Source organism: Cryptotermes secundus, unplaced genomic scaffold (genome assembly GCF_002891405.2).
Source record: "Cryptotermes secundus unplaced genomic scaffold, Csec_1.0 scaffold1411, whole genome shotgun sequence".
NCBI lineage: Eukaryota > Metazoa > Arthropoda > Insecta > Blattodea > Kalotermitidae > Cryptotermes > Cryptotermes secundus.
In genome coordinates, this window is record NW_019735481.1 from 328,224 (window position 1) to 350,927 (window position 22,704).

The window sequence follows — 22,704 nt, forward strand, 5'->3', positions numbered from 1 at the left end:
AAATTTAAGTCCAATTTGCTGGTAAAAAGATTCTTCTTCTTGCTAAATGCAGCTTTTGCCATGGCAATCCTGGATTTAATTTCACTAGTACACCTTCCATCATCTGTTAACAAGCTACCCAAATATTTAAAACATTTCACATACACTTTATACAAAATCCAAACTTCTTACAACTACAGCAATTGTCCTTGATGAAACAAATCAAATTCATTTTCAGTTCTAGTTTTCTGCAAGTGAGGGAGACATAATAAAATCATTTAGAATATAAAGTGTTAACAATCTCTATGGAATAGAGCCCTGTTTGAGAAGCTAAAAGTCCTTCAGCTGGTCAAGAAATTCCCCTTTCTTGGAATGTGAATGCATGTTACTATGCTCATAAGTGTCTGCCACTGTTCCTGTCACAAGCTAGATGAATCCAATCCCCACCCTCATACACTAGTTCCTTAATATCAATTTTGATATTAACTCTCTATCAACAATAAGGTTTTCTAAGTAGTGTCTTCCCTTCAGGTTTCTAAATTAAAATTCTCTCTAAATTTCCCACTTCTCCAATTTATGCTACATGATCCACCCATCTCATCCTCCTTGATTTGATCAGGCTAATAATATTTGGCCAGGAGGACTCCAAATTATGAAGCTCCTCAGTATGAAGATTATTCCAGCCTCTTATTCTTATTTCATTAATTAGTCATTCATTTCTATCCCAAAATGTAAGTACCACTGAAGTGTAAGTTTTTCACAAATATAAGTGGTGAGATAACTTGTTTCCTGATGGAATCTAAAATGCTTTTAAGACCTCTGCTCATGGAAACAAGAAGATGATAGTGATAGTAAATGGTAACTGGCATACCGGAACATAAATTTGTTGAAGAGAATTTGAATGTGAAACTTTGTAGAACAGACACTATGGCAACAGACAAACTTGGCTACTGGAACTGGCACAAAAGGTTATAATTAATTATAATTTCAGGGTGAAGGTGGTAGTGACTAAAAGAGATGAAACTGTCCAGAATCTTAAGTCACAATATGAATCAGCATTAGATCGCTGCAGCCACTTAGAAGAACTTCTTGAGCAACAGAGGCGAGATTTCTTACTTAAGTAGTAGTAGATGTCAGTGCAGTTCTGTTGAATTGGGTTGTTTAAAGTGTATTTAATGAACATATGAAGGCAAATCAAAAAGTCTTTGACCCTATTTTTTTTTCAGCCACAATAATACACATACAAAGAACTCAAAATACAGGCAGTGTTCTAAGTACCTTTGACTATTTTTCCACATCGTCACCACCCTAGTTCAGGCATTTGTCTCATCGCACCACTAGTTTGGAGATGCCGCTGTTTTAGAATTCAGCCAGTTGAGCACGGGCGGTTTTCAGGTCGTCATCGAAAATGAACCTCTGGCCTACCAGGAACTTCTTCAGTGGACCAAACACATGGAAATCACTGGAGGCGAAGTCTGAACTATATGGTGCATGCTCCATAATCTCCCATCCAAATGACTCCAGTCACACCTGGAGATTCTCGTGGACAACGTGGTTCTCCTCCATGACAACACCAGGCCTCATGTGACAAACAGGACCGCCTCCTGACCAATCAAATTCTACAACAGCGGCATCTCCAAACTAGTGGTGTGATGGGACAAATGCCTGAATCAGGGTGGTGACTATGTGGAAAAATAGTCAAAGGTACTTCGAACACTGCCTGTATTTTAATTTCACTGTATGTATATTATTGTGGCTGAAAAAAATAAGGGCAAAGACTTTTCGATTTGCCCTCGTATATACAGCCTAGGTCGTCATAATGTTACATCTGTGATTAATGTGGACTGAATCATTCATATATGTTAATGTTCTGTGTATGTGCAATAAAATATTATATCTATGTTTGTAAATTTTGTCTCTACTTAATCAATAAAATAAATTTTAATACAAAGATTTCAATTTACAGTATATGTAGGTAGAAATGGAGGGATAAAAACATACCAACCCTGAGGCTTGCATTACGCATATGTATGTGCACATGTCCAGATTTGTTAATATTGTGACGTGTTGCACTATGCAGGACACCCTCGTCCTGCCAGCGGTGATGTAACACCATTGGAGTGCTGTCGTTACTAGGGTAATAGGCAAGTCAACACTCCTTCACCTACCCCGCCAGTGGTGACCTGACCAAGGGATGCCGCGGTTGCTATGCAGCCATAAACAACTCCCGACAGCATTGCTAGCAACATGGCGCCAGACAACAGTGGTGCCTATTACATGGCTGTTTTCTGTGTCCGGAACGGGGCTAAATAAGGAGCAGCGAAGACTATTCAAGTTACAGTTACGAGTTAGTTACGAGTTAGCCAGGCAGTCAAGCAGTCAGTTGTAGTCTAGTAATTGTAGTACTGCAGATAGCAGTAATTGTGAATCTGTGAATTGTGTGATTGTAAGAGCGAATGTGAAATAAAATTCGCTATATCCAACAAGGCGTGAAGTTGTAAGATCTGAGGCTTTCACAGCGGTGACTATGAAGAAAGCAGTCTTCTGGGATTTGGCACCGTGTATATGTGGTGTTAACCGACGTTTCGGAGGAATGTATCGCTTCCATATTCAGGGTAGAAGAAAAAATATAAGAAATCTGCAAGCAGAGTCTGCTTTTACCGGTTCTCACGGTCTCTTCGCTTGCAGATTTCTTATATTTTTTCTTCTACCCTGAATATGGAAGCGATACATTCCTCCGAAACGTCGGTTAACACCACATATACACGGTGCCAAATCCCAGAAGACTGCTTTCTTCAAGGTGTGAAGTTATTTGTCGCGTTATATACCCAACACATGACAATATGGTATCTTCATGTGCACACTCACACACAGATATGCTCACATCCATGTGTAAGCACATTGTTGTATATGGTGACACCTGATATAGATTATTGTATAAAGCATGGTGATGCTTACTATAAACTATGGTATATGTTAATACCCATATGTTATATGGGGATATATAGAATGAAATGAATTGTTTTATTGATATAATATGTTATATTGTAATATTAGGAATAGACTGTACCTCGTGTATACACAGTATGAGGAATCCAGTGTACCAACAGGAAATATCAAGGGATTAACTTTAGGAAGGATCAAAAGATTAGAACTTTGTCCTTCACCGATGCTGTCACGAGAACGATGCTTGTTTCTTACTAAGAACAGAACAGCTGTGGACCCTCCGAAAACTCAAGAGGGTGATGAAGCAATGAATGACGTTAGTCAGATTACTTCAGAAGGGTAACGCCCTAACTGGACCAGATATATACCACACGGGGCGTAAGTAAAGGTGCTTTTTGATATCGACACTGCCTGAGCTATCCATTAAGTGGAGCAGGTGCTGTCAGATACCAGGAGTCGGCCACTGCCCATTGCTGAGGCAGACCACTGCTTTCTTACCAACAGGGTTCTCTCTCTGATTTTGTACAGTATCAATAAATGTATTTAATATCAAGTTGCAGTACTCTCACACCCCGCACTGACTCCCAAAGGGAACCGCTCGCCCTGCCAACCTGCAATCTATCCCATCCACGGGATACAACAACATGTACATATGTACGAGGTACAACAATAAAGTTGGCGAACTCGCCACTGTGTGCTTGCTTTGGCAGCAGTGGACAGAACCCTCAGTATGGTTTGATGACACTGGTATATTAGCGTTTCACAGTTGTATTGTTGATCTATGGCATTCTCTTTCTGAGTGTTGTCTGTTATTGTCTGAGTGTGTTTGGTGTGCCATCACAAGAATGTCAGAGCTTAAATTAGAGCACTGAAGAAAAACATTAAATTTCCTCTTAAACTTGGCAAGAGTGGAAGCAAAATCAAAGAGGTGTTAGTGCAAGTTTATGGGGATAACGCTGTGAAGAAAACAGCAGTTTACAAGCGGGTGACACGTTTCTCTGAAGGGAAGAGGAAGTGTCACTGATAGGCTGCACCATAGCTCAAGTGGTTAGTCGCTGGCTTCCCACCGCAGCGGCCCAGGTTCAATCCCGGGTCTGGTCAAGTGGAATTTGTGGACAGAGTGGCGCTGGGCAGGTTTTCTCTGAGTACTTCAGTTCCCTGCCAATCTTCATTCCACCAAATTTTCCTTCATCGTAATCACTCGGGGCAGGCTACAATAGGCCAATCAGTGGCCGCAGTGCTGAGTGGACCCAGTTGGACTCTACCCCCCACTAAGTGAATTTAAAAAGAAAAGTGTCACTGATGAAGAGAGATCAGGATAGTCAGCAATGAGCAGAACTGAAAAAAATTGCAAAAGTTCGTTAAATTGTGCGTGAAAATCGTCAGCTGACTGTCGGGAGAATAACAGAGCAAGCAAACATCGAGAAATAGTTAGGAAAAATCTTAACTAAAAATTTTGACATGAGGACGGTGTGTGCAAAAATGGTCCCAAAAGATCTCAGATAAGAACACTGTCTGTGAGGCACTTTTTAGCTAGTAAACAACTGTGCTGGAACACCCTCCCTATTCACTGGATCTATCCACCAATGACTTCTTTTCTATTCCTGAATATAAAGGAAATATTGAAAAAAAAAAAGCGTATTGATGATGATGATATCAGGAGTAATATAACAGCAAGCTCTGAAGGCTATTCCACAAATCCAGTTCAAAAATTGTTTTGAAGGCTGGACTAGGCACTGGCATCACTGCATAGCTTCTCAAGGGGAATACTTTGAAGATAACCACAGTGATATTCAGCAATGAGGTATGTAGTACCTATACCATGATGAGTTCATGAACTTTATTGTCAGACCATGTATGTGCACTAACATGTGCAGAGGAATTATTACCACGGTCTTCCCATGAAAGACATAAGTTGCTGTTCTCTTCTAAGCCAATGTTTCTCAACTGATGGGATGTGTTGTTTGCCTCAGTTGGATTTTAAGACTCAAGAGTAAGAACTTTCATGTGCAATTAACATAATATGAAATGGGCTAAATTGTAGAAATACACTTCTTGGAAAAGGAGAAGCTTTGTTTTTACTGTGGTGGGTCTACATTCCCCCCCCCCACCAAAATGATCAGTGGGATGCAAGATGGAGACATTACATAGTTACAGTTTTCAATATTATATTTAAGCATCCTGTTGCACTCTATACGATAAATGACACAAATTCCGTCCCAAGTGCAAACAATATATATTATATGTTTTGATCTTGTTCTTTCTACACTACATGTTTCGGCCTCTATCGGCCATCATCGGGTGTATACTCTTAACGTTGCTGCCACACTGACCCCAGTCTAAAATTTAACATTTAAAAACACAATGTCATATTCTTCGTATTATCAACATCTACATCGTTGATATATGTCTGGTATGTAGATTATGTTGCACACGTCAAATTTGATATTCTTGTAGTAGCACTTTAAAAATCTTTAGTTATGATGTTTTTAAAACCTTTTAAATTTTAAAATTCTTAGGGTTACACGCCCTATGTCTAAGTGCTGGAGCGGCTAGTTCTTGTTTTCACACTGTACAGGTGTTATTTAATGTAGTCTTCTTGTGTGGTAGTACAGACAAGCAGCGGCAACCACACAAGAAGACTACATTAAATAACACCTGTACAGTGTGAAAACAAGAACTAGCCGCTCCAGCACTTAGACATAGGGCGTGTAACCCTAAGAATTTTAAAATTTAAAAGGTTTTAAAAACATCATAACTAAAGATTTTTAAAGTGCTACTACAAGAATATCAAATTTGACGTGTGCAACATAATCTACATACCAGACATATATCAACGATGTAGATGTTGATAATACGAAGAATATGACATTGTGTTTTTAAATGTTAAATTTTAGACTGGGGTCAGTGTGGCAGCAACGTTAAGAGTATACACCTGATGATGGCCGATAGAGGCCGAAACATGTAGTGTAGAAAGAACAAGATCAAAACATATAATATATATTGTTTGCACTTGGGATGGAATTTGTGTCATTTATCTTACAGTTTTCAGCTTTACTCAGCTTGATTCAAGGCATTATGAAATAATGATACCTGGAAATGTTAAACTTGAAAATTTGACGAATTTTAAGTCCCCTACAAGTTTTCATATGGGTCATGCCATGCATCATACATTGGTGAGTAGGAGCTTCTGAGTTCTGTAATTGGCTTGAATGGAGTCATTCAGTATTTAAAAGCCATGGGATCTTAAAGTAGGCAGTCCTATTTCTCCAAAACATATGGTAACTATGCATTAAAATAAAAACCATATCCAATTTCTGTTAAATCAGTAAAGGTTTATACATATTTAATTATTACGCTTTAGAAATATTATAGAGCCTGCATATAACAACTGACTTCAGGGAAATTTTCAGATACTCTGAAATTGGGCTTTAATAAACAGAAATCTGCCTGTGTCTTGCATATATATGGATCAATAATAATCTTATAGGAAAAGAAATTTTCTTACTTTGATGCCATCCTTTATTATATATATATATATACACTGCAATACATAACGAATTTCATTTGCTTTACTTAAATCTACATTAATTAACCATAAAAAACATGTTCTGTGAACCTTTTAAAACACATTAAGTAAAGGTGGTTTAAATGAAAAATGATTGTTCATAACATCATCCGCGTATTTCGCTTACCAGTGATTTTACTACTAATAGACTAGTAGCAAGATTAAGTTTTCAGATAATTGGGATTAGTATCCCTGATTGTTATGTTTTATTCAATTCTTCCGATGTGAATTGTGGTTTGGTGATTGAGGGAATGTGGCCAGTGGAAAAAGGCGTTCCCAGACTGCCATACGTTCTTTATACAACCCTTCCCTCATCTCCAAATGTGAGCCCATATCCAGATAGGCCAGGTTCCGGGGAGTCAGTTGTCGCCATATTACATTGTCCAACACGTCAGACTTCTGAGGAGTTGGGTTTCTGCAAGAGAACATTCACAGAAATTGAATCACCACTAAAAAAATCTGAAGCATGAGGAAATGGGAAATATTTCAAGATGGATTATAGTATTTGTTGAAGAAAACAGCGCCTCTTGGAAGTACTTGACCTTTGAACTGTCATATGTACTTCAGTTTAAATATATCACTTTTGGGGAAAGTAAACTGCTTTGAGTTCAATTTTTCATAGCCCTCAGGAACACTCAGTAACAAGAACTTAATCATTACCCTGTTTGTACGAAATTTGCCCACATCTTAGTTTGTCTCTCCACAATTTTTGTCTCTGGATCTTCAGGTTTGAAAGCTGGGAATAATGCTGATATAAAGAATAAGTACATTTGGTCATCATGGTGAACCACCCCTGAAAATAGAACAAAACTTGATAATTTATGAACTAATTTTTCAATTGCAGGAAGAATATTTTTAAGTATCATAGTGGGACAGTCTGAAATAATTCACACATATGTATTTTGATTATATATTTGATTTGACTAAATGCACTCTTCATATCTTGTATATTACTTTTGCTGTGTATCCAGAAAATGAACCCAGTCTACACAAGAAACAGATTTGCTAGGCTCTTTCCTTCATGTGTTATGAAGACAAGGTACTGAATAAAGATTACATGCCTCAATTTTGTACCAACTCCCCTGTGTGACCTCATGCAACTATCCACATATCTAAATCTCAAGTATCCATTTCAGAGAGCCAAATTCACAACCAGAATAAATTGTGCATGGCCCATGGAAAATACTGTTATCACTTTTTAGATGATGGTCTGGATTCTGACGCTATCCAGTCTCATACTAGAATTTCAGAGAAACCTGCTACCTCTGCTTTTAGGCACAGGTTATCACCAGTGGTTATGATTCATGACTTGTTAAATGAGTTACCACAGATGATAGATGGTTTCAGTTTGCTGTGTAGTTGATGAAGTGTCTTGAGATTTGCAATAAAGTACTGAAGTCAATGACATATGGCTACCACTCATATCAGAGCTATGTTTATATTAACACAAGACAAAGTTAGTGGTAAACTGAGGGAATGCAATTTAAAACATACCGTACGGAATATTCGTCTGTGGACGGTACACAGTACTGTAACGGCCTTGGTATGAAAACCTGTAGTAATACAGGGGTGCTCTGCTCACATGAGATATAATTTTTGATGCTTTGTCTTCAGGAAATCCAACTGCGGCATCTGAAATTAACTGGGAGCAAAAACACGTTACAAATATAAAATTTGTTTTGTTATTCCCCAAATTATTTTAGTCTACCTGCCTGTTAAATATGTTACCAGCTGTTGTTATCTTCTTTAAAAAATATTACGAGATATGTTTATGTTTATATTTATGCTTGTTACTGCAGATAAATAAAATCTCTTGGCACCTCATTTACTTAACACTATAGACATTCCCAGTATTTAAAAGTGCTAGAGAAGGCATCAGTATTCTGAGCTGAAATACAAGATTCTGATGTAAAGATTCTAGCATCATAACAGAGGGCAGTTATTTGTGAATGTTCTGAGAAAATAATCTTTCTGATCACCAATCCAATTATCTGCCAAATCTCAATCAGACATCTGGGCAGTTGTAATCAGACTTCAGACAATCATAGTGTGCACATAAGATATTTCTTGCTCTTTGTGCCCACACACACACACACGTTTCAATTAAAGTCCAGTAATTATTGAAGAAGATGGACCTTGTTTAATTAATTTTGCAGCTACTTTTTTCGTAGTTTATTTTATGACACTGAACATATCTACATAATATAATGTCTAGTGGCAGGATAATCTATGAATGATATACTGAAAAGAACTTAGATTGCCATGTTGTAATTAAAGTACTATCCCAGCACTTCCATGGAGTTTGTGAAGGGAAGATTAAACCTGGGCATCCCCTGAATGGAAGTCTACAGCATTACCACTATACCAGGCTGTTTGGCAACAGCTGTTTATTTTGTGTTCATCATACAACAGATACAGAGTAAATAGAATACAGATTAGCACATGATGGATATGGCAGGAAAATATTACAGCACTGCTATGTTCCCACAAATACTCATGTACCAACATATTGATAATAAAGCTGGACACCTATTACTTAATCCATCAAACAACATGACTGACAAAATATTAGTTTTTGCAACGGAGGAATAAAATGTAATTTGTACACCAAATAATATCAAGAGAGAGAACTGTTTCACATGGAACATTACATTCTTTATAATTTGAAGCATTAATTCACTTCTGGCTGTTATACCTCAGTAAATATGAAAGAAAAAACAATTGTTAAAAATAAGTAAACTGGTTAGTAAATAATGGAGCTTCAAATTTGAATGTCACATAATGGCACCACATATATCATTCAAAGTATGAACCTTCTGAGTGAAAAATAAATATGCGGATAAATAAGCATGATACTCTTTAATCCCTGTATTATGTAATTTCTAGTTTCTTATCTGACCAAATTTCCCCACAAGAGAAATATTTCTCTAGTATTTGGACACAAAATGTGTTTCAGTAATTCAGTAGCTGTACTTACCTCTCCAAGGCTTGAAAGAGAAGCATTGGTCAGAGGCTGATCCTTCAAGTAGAATTTTCTGAGCTCCCGACTGATCATACGAGATCGCTCTGTATTCCTTTCATATATGAATACTATTGGAGCTACAGTATCAAAGTTTTTGTCCATATCCTCAGCCCATGATGAGTTCAGAATGACAGCTGTGACAATTAAGTAGTATTAATTCAGACTTCAGTCATGTACCATGGAACTTCGGGCCTTCATGACAGAGAATGTAGTAGATACTCTGACACACACATCTCATTGTCAGTCTCATTTCAGTTGTTCTGGGATAAGTACGACATAAAAATAGCACATCTCTAAATGGTGATGACATGAAGAATTCCAATAACGCTTTAAAACTGAGACAGGAAATGAAAATACTGAACAAGTTAAGGACCAGAATGTCTAAAAAATAGGCATGCTTCTATATGGAGGACTTGCATGAAAGAAAACTAAGAAGGAAATACATTTTTTTGCAAGTGTAATGCTTTTTTCAAACTATTACATGTACTAGAAAACAATGACGAATGCATACCAGAAAATTTATCAAGAGCCAAAGCTCACGTATCTGCAGTGCACTGTTATGTTTCTTCTTTTAGGCCCGAAACCAAGCATGACACTACTGACAATCATATTTAGAAAGAGTGCTGAGTAAATACAGAATTCATATATGACTATATATAATGATAAAAGCAGGATATTTTATTACTATATCAAATATTTCAGTAGTTTATTCCTGAGAGCATTCTCAATCAGAAATATCACAGAAACAAGGGACCCACTATCAATGATAACAGAGTAATGAATATTTGAAGTTCAAGAATGATTTTCACATAATTGAACTATCTTCATGTACAATTTCTCACATTTGATGTATTTATTTTAAGTTGAAGGCCATATTAATAGACATGTTTATATTTATAACAAAGTCAGCTTCCAATTATGTAGCCACTGTTATCTGGTTTGCATTTTATCCATGTGTCCATGAAATATATTTTCATTTTTCCTATACATTCATACATTTTCACAGAGGCAGATCTTGTGAGAATTCGATTTATTCTCATTTCAAACAACCAGTGTAAGAGTTGGGGAGAGAAAAGGAGAGATGCTCTAATGGTAACTGTGGAAATGGGAGAAGGGATTCATAACTTTCCACATTTCTGCAGAGATAAGTACTGAAATGCTGAGCATCAGCTAAGAATGAAGCAAGCAGACAAGCTGTAGCTGGAAAGCTTTATGCAGTGTTCTTGTATTTGTCAAAGTGCTATGCAGGACTGAATCCTTAATGTCAGTGCCACTGTAACTGATTTTTTTTAACACAATTTAATGCCAGAAGGAATCCTGAATCCTGACAAAATTTACAGTGCCTATAAGCCTGAGTTAAATTGTAAAGTCTTTCAACATGAACCCTTGCTTTTCAAAGAGAAAAGTGCACACCTAGGCTTCAGTCGTCTAAGAAAGATCTTATTTCTATATGCTGGGAAATTAGATCTCAAAATCAAGAAAGTAAATTGGTTATTGATGGGTAGAGGAGGCACACTAAATCTCAGTGGCTGAACAACATAACTGACTGTGCAATTTGGGGGACATGAACACTGTCATATTATGTCTTCTTAAAATATTATCCTAGGTGCAACAGACATGAGTAACATATATGAAAATACTTTCATACCAGATTTATATTCACATAATAAATACAATCTGACTGAAAACCTTGCAATTGTTACAACTGGTATATGATACAGACATTTAAACATGTCTGTCTTGCAATCCAATAATAATGTGATAGCAGATGCTGGGATGTACTTTACATCTTTCTTTTAGTCTCTTTATCTCTCCTGCCTTAATGGCTGTCACACCCACAAACAAAGCAAGATCATTTTAAAGCCTCAAATCCACTATTATTTAAATGAACCAAACTAAATGGCCATACTCTTTATTATTACAACCAGAAAAGTACATGGATGAATAAAACTGAGTCCATAAGAATTTTTTTTTACCAAAAATTCAACATTTCCTGAAAGAAAAAATATTGCCCCAGAATGCATCACTGCAAGTACAGAGTGCATGTTGTCAACCAAGTATACTCCCTTTGGACTGTGGTCTCATCATCGTACAGTATTTTCCAAGCAATCTCACAGCCATAATCCAACCCATGGATTGGCCATGCCATAGCTCAAGCAGTTAGTTGCTGGCTTCCCACAGCAGCAGCCCAAGTTCGATCCTGGGTCTGGTCAAGTGGGATTTGTGGTGGACAAAGTGGCACGGCAGCATGTTTTCTCCAAGTACTTTGGTTTCCCCTGCCAATCTTCATTCCACCAATTGCTCCACAATCACCCTCACCTATCATCTGGGGCTGGTACACTAGGCCAGAAGTGGCCAGAGTACAAGGGACTTAGTCCCACCCCACTAGCAATAAAAAAAACCCATGGCTCAAGATACGAATGCGTCAATGAAATAATACTACCCAACTGAGCTTCTCAAAACCCTTGTCGTGGATGAATTAGATGCTACATGTGGCATATCTCAGACATGACCTTCTGTGAAACCAATGACACTTGTTGGTCATGGAGGAAACTTCTTCTAGATCTAGAGATAGATGACTTTCAGGTTTTTCTCCAATGAATATGTACTCGTATGAAAGTTGAAAGTTACTGATCAGGTGAAAGTTTTCAAAGAGTTTGAAAATATGAATGATGGACACTTTTAGAATGGCTTGAAAGTGGCATCTACAAACTAGGATACAGTATATGACTGACATACATGTGTTACCAGTGATGCCAGAAAACAAGAGGGCAGAAGGAGAATTGGGAGGGTGAGAACAATGAAGACACAACTAGCAGCTCTACAGCGCACTGAAAATATGCTAGCCCACATCGGTTAGTGGGGAGTTGAATATGCTGTTATTACAGTCACAAGGAATATTAAAGGGAACACAGGTAGAAATCCAAACAAGTCACAATAGAGAAAGTTCTGTTGACCTTTGGTCAAAATAAAAATCATTTGTACACACTTAATATGTGAAGGGTAGTTAATTAATTTATGATGTACAGTAAGAATGAAAAACAGAACATTTTGCATTATCCATGGGTTTTTATTAGTCATGCATTCCAGATGTTTCTTGGTCCAGACAACTGGGGAGTTGACTGGTTTGAAAATTTGTACTCTGATATAAGCCTATCCATAATAAGTGAGAAAAAAAATTGGCTTTATGATCTTGCTGAGAAGGCTATGTAAATCTCCCATTTAAAAATCGAAAGCCAACGGATTTAGTGTAAGTAATGTGTCTTAAAGCAACTTTAAAGCAACTAATACTCCTTACACAAGAGATAAAAACTCACAAGCTCTAGTAAAAAAAACCCAAATTAAATTTTATGGTAATTATAAAGAATTGGTGTAAAGACACTGCTGTTATGCAATACTGTGTTTTTACTTTATGTCCTTATTGTGGTCTTTATGAATGTACGTATATATCATTATTTTATGTTTATATTATATTTGTATCTTGACAGGTTCTATATCCCATAGGTTGGTTTGACCTTGTATGGATTAACAGAATGCAAATAAATGAATGAATGAATGAAATACATTAACATGTATGACTAACTATGACAACATTATCTTGGAAAGAAAACTGATTGTTGCTTTGCAGATCATTGTTTTTGCTTAATACCAAACAATAATGTAATCCTTCAGACTGGTAAAGCCAGTTTCAACAAAATCAACATTTTGCATTTAGGCCCTTAGTTATTATACTGTTATCTTTCTGAAGATACCACTTCTGCAGTCTTGTGTCAGGATATGTCTATACAAATTACTGAAATTTAATCAAAATTATTAAGGCAATTCTTAAGAAATTCTCCATTTTGTATTTAGGAGCCCATCTGAGAGGTCCCTATTTTTGGGGCTGGAATGTTCACAGAGAAATGGCACACCAAAAACTCTTTGGTCTCAGAATGTGTACATCCATCAAAATTTCAAGATTAGTTATTACATCATTACAGTACTTTTCGATGTGAACCCTACATATGGGAAAGTAAAAATAGCAACACTGCACATAATAGAAGCAGAAATATATGGGTATAATCAGAGGCAAAATATAGGGATGCCAGAATGTCAGAAGCATTTGAAAAGTGAAACAGATGCTAACTGTACCAAGTTATATAAATATTGGAGCCATTTAAATAAGAAACATATAAAAATATTCATATGCCCACTTAAGTTTGTTTTATAGTGAATTATCTAGTAGCTGTTACACAGGAGAAGACATCTGTCCTTGGCAACATACAAAGAAATTAATTGTTATTTACAGTTCATTAAGACAGCTTTCAATGTGTTAAAGAACGGCATGTTATGTAGCCTGACAGTTTTATCAAAACTTCTTTCTCCCCATTCCAAACCAGTAAAGAGTGACCTGTGCCTGACTGGGTCAGTGCTCTTCTCTTCAGTAACAAATAACATCTATATACGTACGCAGTGCGCTATATGAAAACTCATCCTTTGTCATTCCGGTGATTAAAGGCACTTCAACAAATTTGCCAGAGAGGAACAGTTTTGCTGGGTGAGCTTCCAGGAATCTTTCAGGCCCTGAAGCTGGTTCAATTACCGGGCCAATTACTGGACTATTGCCCCATTCCTGGAGACAAGAAACTTGTACTGAGGACATGCACATTGTATTAACGCCTCTATCTAAGATGATCTTGTTTCACTGTAATGAATACAGAGTGGGAACAAAGACATAGCATGCAAGTACTCTGACTTTGAATACAAACATTAATCAGGGGGACAGTAGTATAACAAACTGAGGTTAAGTGATTAAAGAACAATATAATAATATGTAACCAATATCCATAAATGTGTTCAAACAACAATCACGAATTAGGTTCATGACAAAACTGAAAAATTAATTAAATACACGTTTTGTTCATGATTTATTCTGACCGTCTTACAGTGCATACATTTATTCATCTTACTCTTCTCTCTTACACTACATATTTCAGCACAAAAGTGCCATCTTCAGGTGCTTTTTGATGTACGTCAAACTACTTCATTGCATGCCCTGTTGTCTTCATTCTAAAATAACTAAAATATATATTCGTCATATATATTGATAAAATTTAAATATTAAAAATATTAAAACTGTTCAGGATTTGTCATCCTTATGTCGTATCTCAATACGCGAGTCACACCTATCTTCTTCTATTGGAGTATTCTNACAGGGCATGCAATGAAGTAGTTTGACGTACATCAAAAAGCACCTGAAGATGGCACTTTTGTGCTGAAATATGTAGTGCAAGAGAGAAGAGTAAGGTGAATAAATGTATGCACTGTAAGACGGTCAGAATAAATCGTGAACATAAATCAGTGCAACAGGACGCTAAAATATGACATTACACATGTTTTGTTACTCTTCAGTTCAAAAACTTATTATTTATACATTTAACTTCATTCATTCTGGTCCGTCACGCAAATTAAATAATGTAGAATGGTTTGACAATACCGCCCAGTGAGACTCAATTATATAATTTGGTCACACTGGACAATAATTATTACAAACATTATTCTAAATGTAAAATTTGAAAGTTTATTAGATAAACCACTGAACATGAAAGACACTGCTGCCACAAACTCTGTGTCAGAATGTGTAACAATACCAGGTAACTCTTATTTAAGTTTGCTGTAATTTTGTACCAACATTTAATTAAGCATCATGCCATGAAGATACATGGAAAGTGGAGATATAGTTCTTTGCATTCTTAACCCTGACACTACTGACAGGTGAGTGGTCAGTTTCATACTCCCTTCCAATTTACCCCTCAGAAATAAGCCCCTTTCCTCACTGGATAAGAGGCTGGGTGGGCCCAACAGATGATCTGGATATGGAGGTGAAGTGAAACATTTCTGCCTCTGTTGAGAATTGAACCTTTGCTTACCAGCCAGTAGCCTAGTCACTATACTGACAAGTGTGCAAGACAGTATTTTGAAATTGTACTTACAATTAATCCCCTCAATGAACTTGCAATTTCCTGAGCTTCTTTCTTCATCAGGCAATTCTTAATTTGTTGTGAGGAGTCTACTGGACAGTTTAATAAAGCAGCTTGTCTCTTTGCAAGTGAAAGAACATCTAGTTCATAGTATGCACCTCGAAATGCAGAGCCACTCATGGCTATGCCTCGATGAAAGAGGCCTACAGAAAGAGAAATTCCTTTAATGAATCCTAATAGTACTGCAAATTATTTTACATGTTCATTCAACTCATTCTTGAGAACATCTGCCAAGACATCTATGATATCTATAAGAACTCTGAGGGATATTTCTTCCTCTAGGCAAACAGATATAAGAAATAAAATGAAATCATAGTCCTGGCTTTGCTCTGTGCAGTATCCGGCCTAGGACACTTGCGCCTTCATTTTAAGCATGGTGATATATCTACAAGTACCTATATGGATGTTTCTGGGTATATGTTTTGTCTAGACCAAGAGGCCAAGTCAGAAGAAATTTGAATTAAGCCCTTTTTCTTTCAAGACTTGAGGTAAAGATATATATTCTTTATATTTTTATACCATATAGCATACAGAAGTAAGTTTCAGGTGTTAATAAACTGAGGCCTTCATTTTGTTTGGAACATGAATTGGGCTTAGTTCAGTCCTTACTACCATACTACTTAATTCCAAGTATCAAAGAAGAAGAATGCATGTGTACAGGTATTGTGTTGAATCTGTTACATCAAAATAAACAAGCTAACATGCCTGTGATGAGATGGCTGGATGGAGGTGACAGGAGAAGCATTATCCGTTAGCTTCTTTTTCCAGTATCTGTTATCCTAATGAACCTAGAAAGTAACATTTTTCACTTTTGAAGTGTTAGCCAGGGTAACATGGTTGATATTAAGATTACACTAATGTGGTACTCTGTACTGGGGTACAGGAGTAGAGCCTACATTTTCACATCTTTTTTTTTTTTTTTTAAGATCCACTTTAATATTTTCCTCCCATCTATGCAGAAGACTCCAAACTGATCTATTCACCTCAGTTGTTCTTATTAAAATTTTGTATGTATTTCATCATCATATCCTGCCCATCTCATCCTTTACATAATTACATAGTCACAATGGACAACTACTTGCACTACAACTGGTAAATTCTTTCATACAATGCTGGCAAAGAAGTTGTAAACGTTCCTGGAGTATAGGTTTAATCAGTGCATCAATATATATATTGTGACATGTTGACCCCTACCTCCCCAGCGGCACGTAGCGGTAATGAAGCGCTCGCGTAATAGGCGAGTCATCACCCTGCCACTCTCCCCGCAGTGACGTCACGAGCAGAGCCGAAGTGAGCCGAGAGGAGGCGGAGTTAGCCGAGCTCCCGCAACCTGGTAACTATGCAACGCGAGTCAACAGCGGTGACATCACCAAGGGATATCGCGGTTGCCAGGCAGCAGCCAACAACTCCTGTGACGTGGCACGCAACAGGCACCACTGCGGATATATAAGGGAACTGCACAGCAGTTACCAGTCAGTTGTAATGTGGGCAGTCGCCGAGTTGTAATGTAACGTGGCCATTGCCATCTGATTCGAACTCAAGACACGTTACAATATTTTCAAAGGCATATATGTATACTGACTGTAGTGTGTTGTGATACTTCACCTTACTACTTCACAGTTGGTCGCCTTTATTATAGCTGCCTCTTTTGCTGTAATAATAATTATCTCAGGTTGTTTTTATTATACAAGGAGGTGAAGTTTGTTATATTCAGTAAAGCTGAGGGTCTATTTCTCAAGGCCTTTAGCGGGCCTCAACTGCGGGAAGGTAAGAAATAAACTCAAAGCTACACACGCACATATAAAGTTTAACTGTTTATTAAACGTTTATGCCCTTTAACTTACTCAGTTACTAATTTTACTTATAACTTTGCTTAATTTTTTAATTTTTGTTTCTTCAAAGCACAGCACTTTTGCTCCTAGCATTACTACTTTAGAACTTACAACTTTTCTTTCTTCCAGCAACCAAGATAGCACAGTCAGACGTGTACCTGATTGGGCTACTCTGGAGAGATTGCAGATGCCAAGAAGCTGCACCAGGAAGGGAGAACAGATGTAATGAGATGCTGCAGTGTAAAGTCTACAGTGAAACGTTATACCAGTGCTATCACCAAATTCACCAATATAATCTCAAAGGCTGCGCCATAGCTTAAGAGGTTAGTCGCTGGCTTCCCACTGCTGTGGTCTAGTCAAGTGGGATTTGTGATGGACAAAGTGGTGCTGGGGCAGGTTTTCCCCAAGTACTTCAGTTTCCCCTGCCAATCCTCATTCCATCAAATTCTCCATAAGCATTATCACCAGTACAGGTACAACAGGACTGTGGGGACATACCACATAGCATGCTGTTTCCACCGGTCTTTTAGACAACACTCACTCCTTAGTGAATATCGCATTGCCGGGCGTTTCATTCATATTTATACAAGCACACACTGCAAATTTCCGCTCCTCATTTTCACTAGCCAATCAGCGCTCTGCTCCTCAAATGCAAGTTTCGCTTGGTATAAAAGGCGGAGCCCAAAACTTGCAAGTGCAGTGAACACATCCGGCTCAGCACGTTTAGCCATCAACTCTACACTGCGATTGATCATCCGAGACATCAGCTCCTCACTTCAGCTCTAGTTGCCACAGACCTTCAGCGACCAGGCAACTGAAGCAGCAGCAGCAGCAAGTCTCCAGCAAACGCATCTTCCGCAATCCCAGCAACTGGCCGAGCTAGCCGATCCTACCGGCGCGCGCAGCACTGTCTCACCGTCCAGACCGACCAGCTAAACAACCGTAAGACTTGGCCCACTACAGAGGAGTGAAATTGCGGTGGAAAGAACTGCCCCTAGAGGGCCAGCTAACGCTTGAACATTCTACGTATTGTAACGCGTTTAAGCACTGATCCCACTTCTGACACCAATGTAACGAGTTGGGTTACTGAATACGCCGTAGAGATCATTAATTGGTTTATTTAACAACCTACAAATCACGGCTACAATTAATTATAACAATATTGCGGGGTTTCACCAATTTATAACCCTATTCGCAATTCAAATCACGCTATTGTCAGTAGACTACACGTTTCACAGTACGGGAGCTATACAAGTGTCACTGTGTTACACACTCCCAATTAATTCTCTGTTATCACAACTGTCACTGATTATCACACTTTTACTGTCTCCGTCGATGGCTATATTTCAACTCAACTCATAGGCTGCTGCCTTGAGAACTGTTGATCACACACTAGCTCTCGCTTGCTGCTCAGCCGGCTTATATTCCGTTCGCTGTTACCTGTTGCCCGCGTCAACAGTGTCGTTGCGTGCCACGTAACAGTGTCTGCGTATAGCCTAGCAACGCTGTTACCTCACGCCGTCTTACGTCACCGCTGTTGACTCGCGTTGCATAGCTACCAGGACGCTGGGACTCGGCTAACTTCGGCTCCNAGAGGACCTAATATGGATTCCACCTCACACTATATGAAATCTTAACTATTGTAATCTACTGTAAACAATTGTTAAGTATTGTAACTTTATTCTCTTATTGTAATCAGCCAATGTACAGTGACTAACTTGTCCTATATCATGTAACAATGATCTATAGAGATGAAATAAATAAATAAATAAATAATTCTTATTAGTAGGACAATGAAATTTCAACTGACCGATACAAGTTTTGCTTCTGAATTCTACAAGATCCGCTGTGTGACTGACTTCAATGACTCACTTCCCTCCAAACCATGAGGTCCTTGGTCCTTCAGCTTCTCGGCTCTGTCACACCCTTAAATTCTAGTGACTGGAAGTTTTTGAAATTAGGGAGTTCACTTTATTTCTCTGATTTCCAATCAGCTCACTGTGACTTTGGATTTTAGCCCTTAAAGACATAACGTAACTTTCGACAGGTCTTTGATGGATTGTTCACTTGGCTTCAGTCTCTGGCTATCCTCCTTAAGAATTATGATCTGCAGAAGCTGTCAAGCATTGAATTCTCAAAAGACTGTCACAGTTACACTTTCGAGTTAAATTCTCAAAAATATCCACAGGGGTTCTTTCTTGTTCTATTCCAAGTTTGAGAATGAGCTAGTTCTTACATGAAAGAATAGGCCTATGTCTCACTGACTTGTTCATAACATCCCACTGTGAAACAATTAACTTTCTAATTAATAAACCTAATTAAATTTAAATGGGTGCATGGCAGTGATGCAGTTACAGTGTTACAGATTGCTACATTTCATTCACCATGAAGGGAAAATTTTTAGTCAATTACTGTCACTGTCTGTAGCTGAGGGTCTAAAACTGTCCACTTCTCTTACTGCCATATAGGCTATCAACAAAGTTAGAAATATGGTATTAAAGGAAGTATATTTTCCAATGACTCCAATTCAAATAATCAGATAATCTTAACATGGTTGAATAACACAGTTTTCCACAGCAAGATAAATTATATATAAGACCAGATAAAAATATTACTTAATGCTAAATATTAATTGTTAACATTTAAATAATAAGAAACTATGCTATGCTAAAGCAGAATGGACTGGAAGCCATTAGAAATCCTGGAAGAAAGAAATTTGTAATACAAAGGCCTATGTAAAGACTAAGAATTATTGTGCATGATGCAAAGTTTGAAGTTCTGCTAATTAAAAACAATTAAAAGCTTTTATTGTTTCATAACAGAGAATTCTAAAAAATTGACATAAGAAACAAGTATTTATATCAGCTTGCTTTCCTACTGAATAAAATTTACACTCTTTTAATTCTTTGTGATCATATTCAATCACTTCATTCACTAAATAATCACAGCCAAAAGAGTCATTACTGTTCAATTAATTTCAGCTTAATTCATTCATTAAAGTCTCTAAAATCAGCACTGGCTTAATAAAAACAAGCACAATTAAAATATATAATAAATACAAAAGAAAACATGTAGTAGTAGTAGTAGTAGCAACAGCAGCAGCAGTGACAATGGCAACTGCAACAGTGATGACAACAACAACATATAATGTAAAATGTTACTTTTACCAACCTCGTGACATGGGCGACACCATGTGCAACATCACACTAATAGAGCCAGCACTGTAGCCTGCAATAGTGACACTGTCAGGATTACCACCAAATGCTGCAATATTCTGTTTCACCCACTGTAGTGTTGCTACTTGGTCCTTCATTCCATAGTTCCCAGGAAGTACACGATCACCTGTACTTAAGAATCCTGTAAATACAAACATTCATATGAAATGAAATTATAAGAAGAAACATGACCCTACTGCATTGGCAGAGGATGGAGGATAATAAAGAGTTCAACACATGGGGAGACTGAATTCTTATAGCCAAAATTACACATCAGAGCCACAACACAAAAACTCATCAGAATATCCAATTATTAATTAGAAACCATGACATAATGGCGGTTGTCTCAATGATGTAACTTCACATGTTCATTATCAGTAACACACTAAACAGATATTCCAAAGGCCAAGAGAAATTTAAAGACCAGGATATTCAATATAAATGCATGACTGTCCTGAAAAATTTAAGATGTCAGAACACTATATCTTAAACTTCTCTTGTAGTGATTATCATACCAAAATTTCTTGATGGAGTATTTATAATTTAGAAATATGTTCTGTGGCGATCAGTGAATGCACAGAAGAGACAAAGAAGATTTGTCTGAAGACTGGGAAGAAATCTCAATTCAAACGTTTTTAATAGTAAAGAAAATATCAGGTGGCTATACCTAATAATCACTGCTCAATTTCAACAATAATTTTATGAACCACCGCTTTAATATTAAAAATCTATACATTTTGTATTGAATGTATTCATAGTGATGTTAAAAATCTCCAAATAGACAGAGCTTATTTTCCTAAACAGTACTAACAAGTTAGCCTGTGAGGTAGAATCTGAATATATATTCATTCCATTCCATTTATTTCACTTTCTAATTGATCCTGTTACAGGCATAATACAAGCCATAGGATATCGAATGAGTCACAAGATCAAAATTTAAGTTACAATAATTAATTGAAACATGTCAAAAACAAAAAACAAAACAAACATGCAAACAATTATAAAACAAAGCGGACATACATAAACAAATTTACATCGGATACAATAAATATCAAAATTCTAATTCTGGTTCACTTCATTAATAAAATTGACAAAGACAATAATCCAATACAACAATTGATAACAGTAAACCAGATACAATATAAACAAGCTGTATGCTAAAGCATGAGTCAAAGTTATAAAAATTCATTATATAATATAAAGTTTATAGTAATATTTCATCAAAACATAAAATTATATTCATCTAATTCATTCTATATATCAGGTAAAATACCAATTCCATAGATCCATCTGTAAACCAAATGTAGAACCTATTAAGGCAAGAAATACTTGCTACCAAACAAATACTAGCAGTCCATTATAGGTCCCTAACACCATCTGCTAATCACAAAACATACTAATAAGCAGAAACAATTCAAATATACTTTAATTGTAAAATATATATATATGATTGAAAACCTTTACGTACCCATAGGGTGAAAGCGTCAATGTCATCCTTGACACTAAATTTCACCATCAAAGAACTCCTTCAATGAATAAAAGGAATTCAATAAAAGATAATTTTTAGGACATTTTTAAATTGGAGCCTATCCTCTGATAATTCCTTTATGTAGGGAGGTAGATGATTAAATGCTTTAATACCCATATAATAAACACCATTTTTATAGATTGCCAACCTTGGTAGTGAAAGGTGAAAATTATTTTTATTTCTAGTATTAAGATCATAAATCTCAGAGTTTGTTTTGAATAGAGAAGCATTATCAATTACAAATTTTAATAATGAAAAAATATACTGACAATAGAACGGCAATATTTCTAGTTTTCTGAACAGGTCCCTGCAGGAGTCCCTATTTCCAGAATTCCTAATAATTCTTATAACCCTCTTTTGTAGTTTAAATACACTGCTACTATGTGAGGAATTCCCACCAAAAATTATACCATATGACATATATCTTATATATATAAGATTCATGCTTCCAAATTTGGCAGGGTGGCTGTGTCTTTGGTGGGGACGTGTCATAGACCAGGGATGCGTTGATACACAGCTTTGGAAAACCTCCTCGTGGTCCTGCTGGGCAACAACAGCCTTGGGGGTCTGCATTAGCATGAGCTTCCGGGGCTG

The 22,704-nt window shown here is 37.0% G+C and overlaps 2 protein-coding genes across 5 annotated transcripts in view; one reads left to right on the plus strand and one right to left on the minus strand.

The window, feature by feature from the left end:
* LOC111869461 (centrosomal protein of 131 kDa) overlaps nucleotides 1–1,665 on the plus strand; it is a 35,206-nt gene extending 33,541 nt beyond the window's left edge. For all 3 annotated transcript variants that reach the window (XM_023861002.2, XM_033753442.1, XM_033753443.1), the window contains one exon: nucleotides 971–1,665. In XM_023861002.2, coding sequence (XP_023716770.1) covers nucleotides 971–1,103 — 133 coding nt within the window. In that variant the 3' untranslated portion in view covers nucleotides 1,104–1,665. The remainder of the gene's footprint in view (nucleotides 1–970) is intronic.
* Nucleotides 1,666–6,425: 4,760 nt separating this feature from the next.
* Nucleotides 6,426–22,704, minus strand: part of LOC111869454 (esterase FE4) — a 32,568-nt gene continuing 16,289 nt past the window's right edge. For both annotated transcript variants that reach the window (XM_023860998.2, XM_023860997.2), the window contains 7 exons: nucleotides 20,539–20,724; nucleotides 15,488–15,678; nucleotides 13,965–14,127; nucleotides 9,471–9,649; nucleotides 7,988–8,135; nucleotides 7,154–7,286; nucleotides 6,426–6,908 (listed from right to left, as the gene is read on the minus strand). In XM_023860998.2, coding sequence (XP_023716766.1) covers nucleotides 6,704–6,908; nucleotides 7,154–7,286; nucleotides 7,988–8,135; nucleotides 9,471–9,649; nucleotides 13,965–14,127; nucleotides 15,488–15,678; nucleotides 20,539–20,724 — 1,205 coding nt within the window. In that variant the 3' untranslated portion in view covers nucleotides 6,426–6,703. The remainder of the gene's footprint in view (nucleotides 6,909–7,153; nucleotides 7,287–7,987; nucleotides 8,136–9,470; nucleotides 9,650–13,964; nucleotides 14,128–15,487; nucleotides 15,679–20,538; nucleotides 20,725–22,704) is intronic.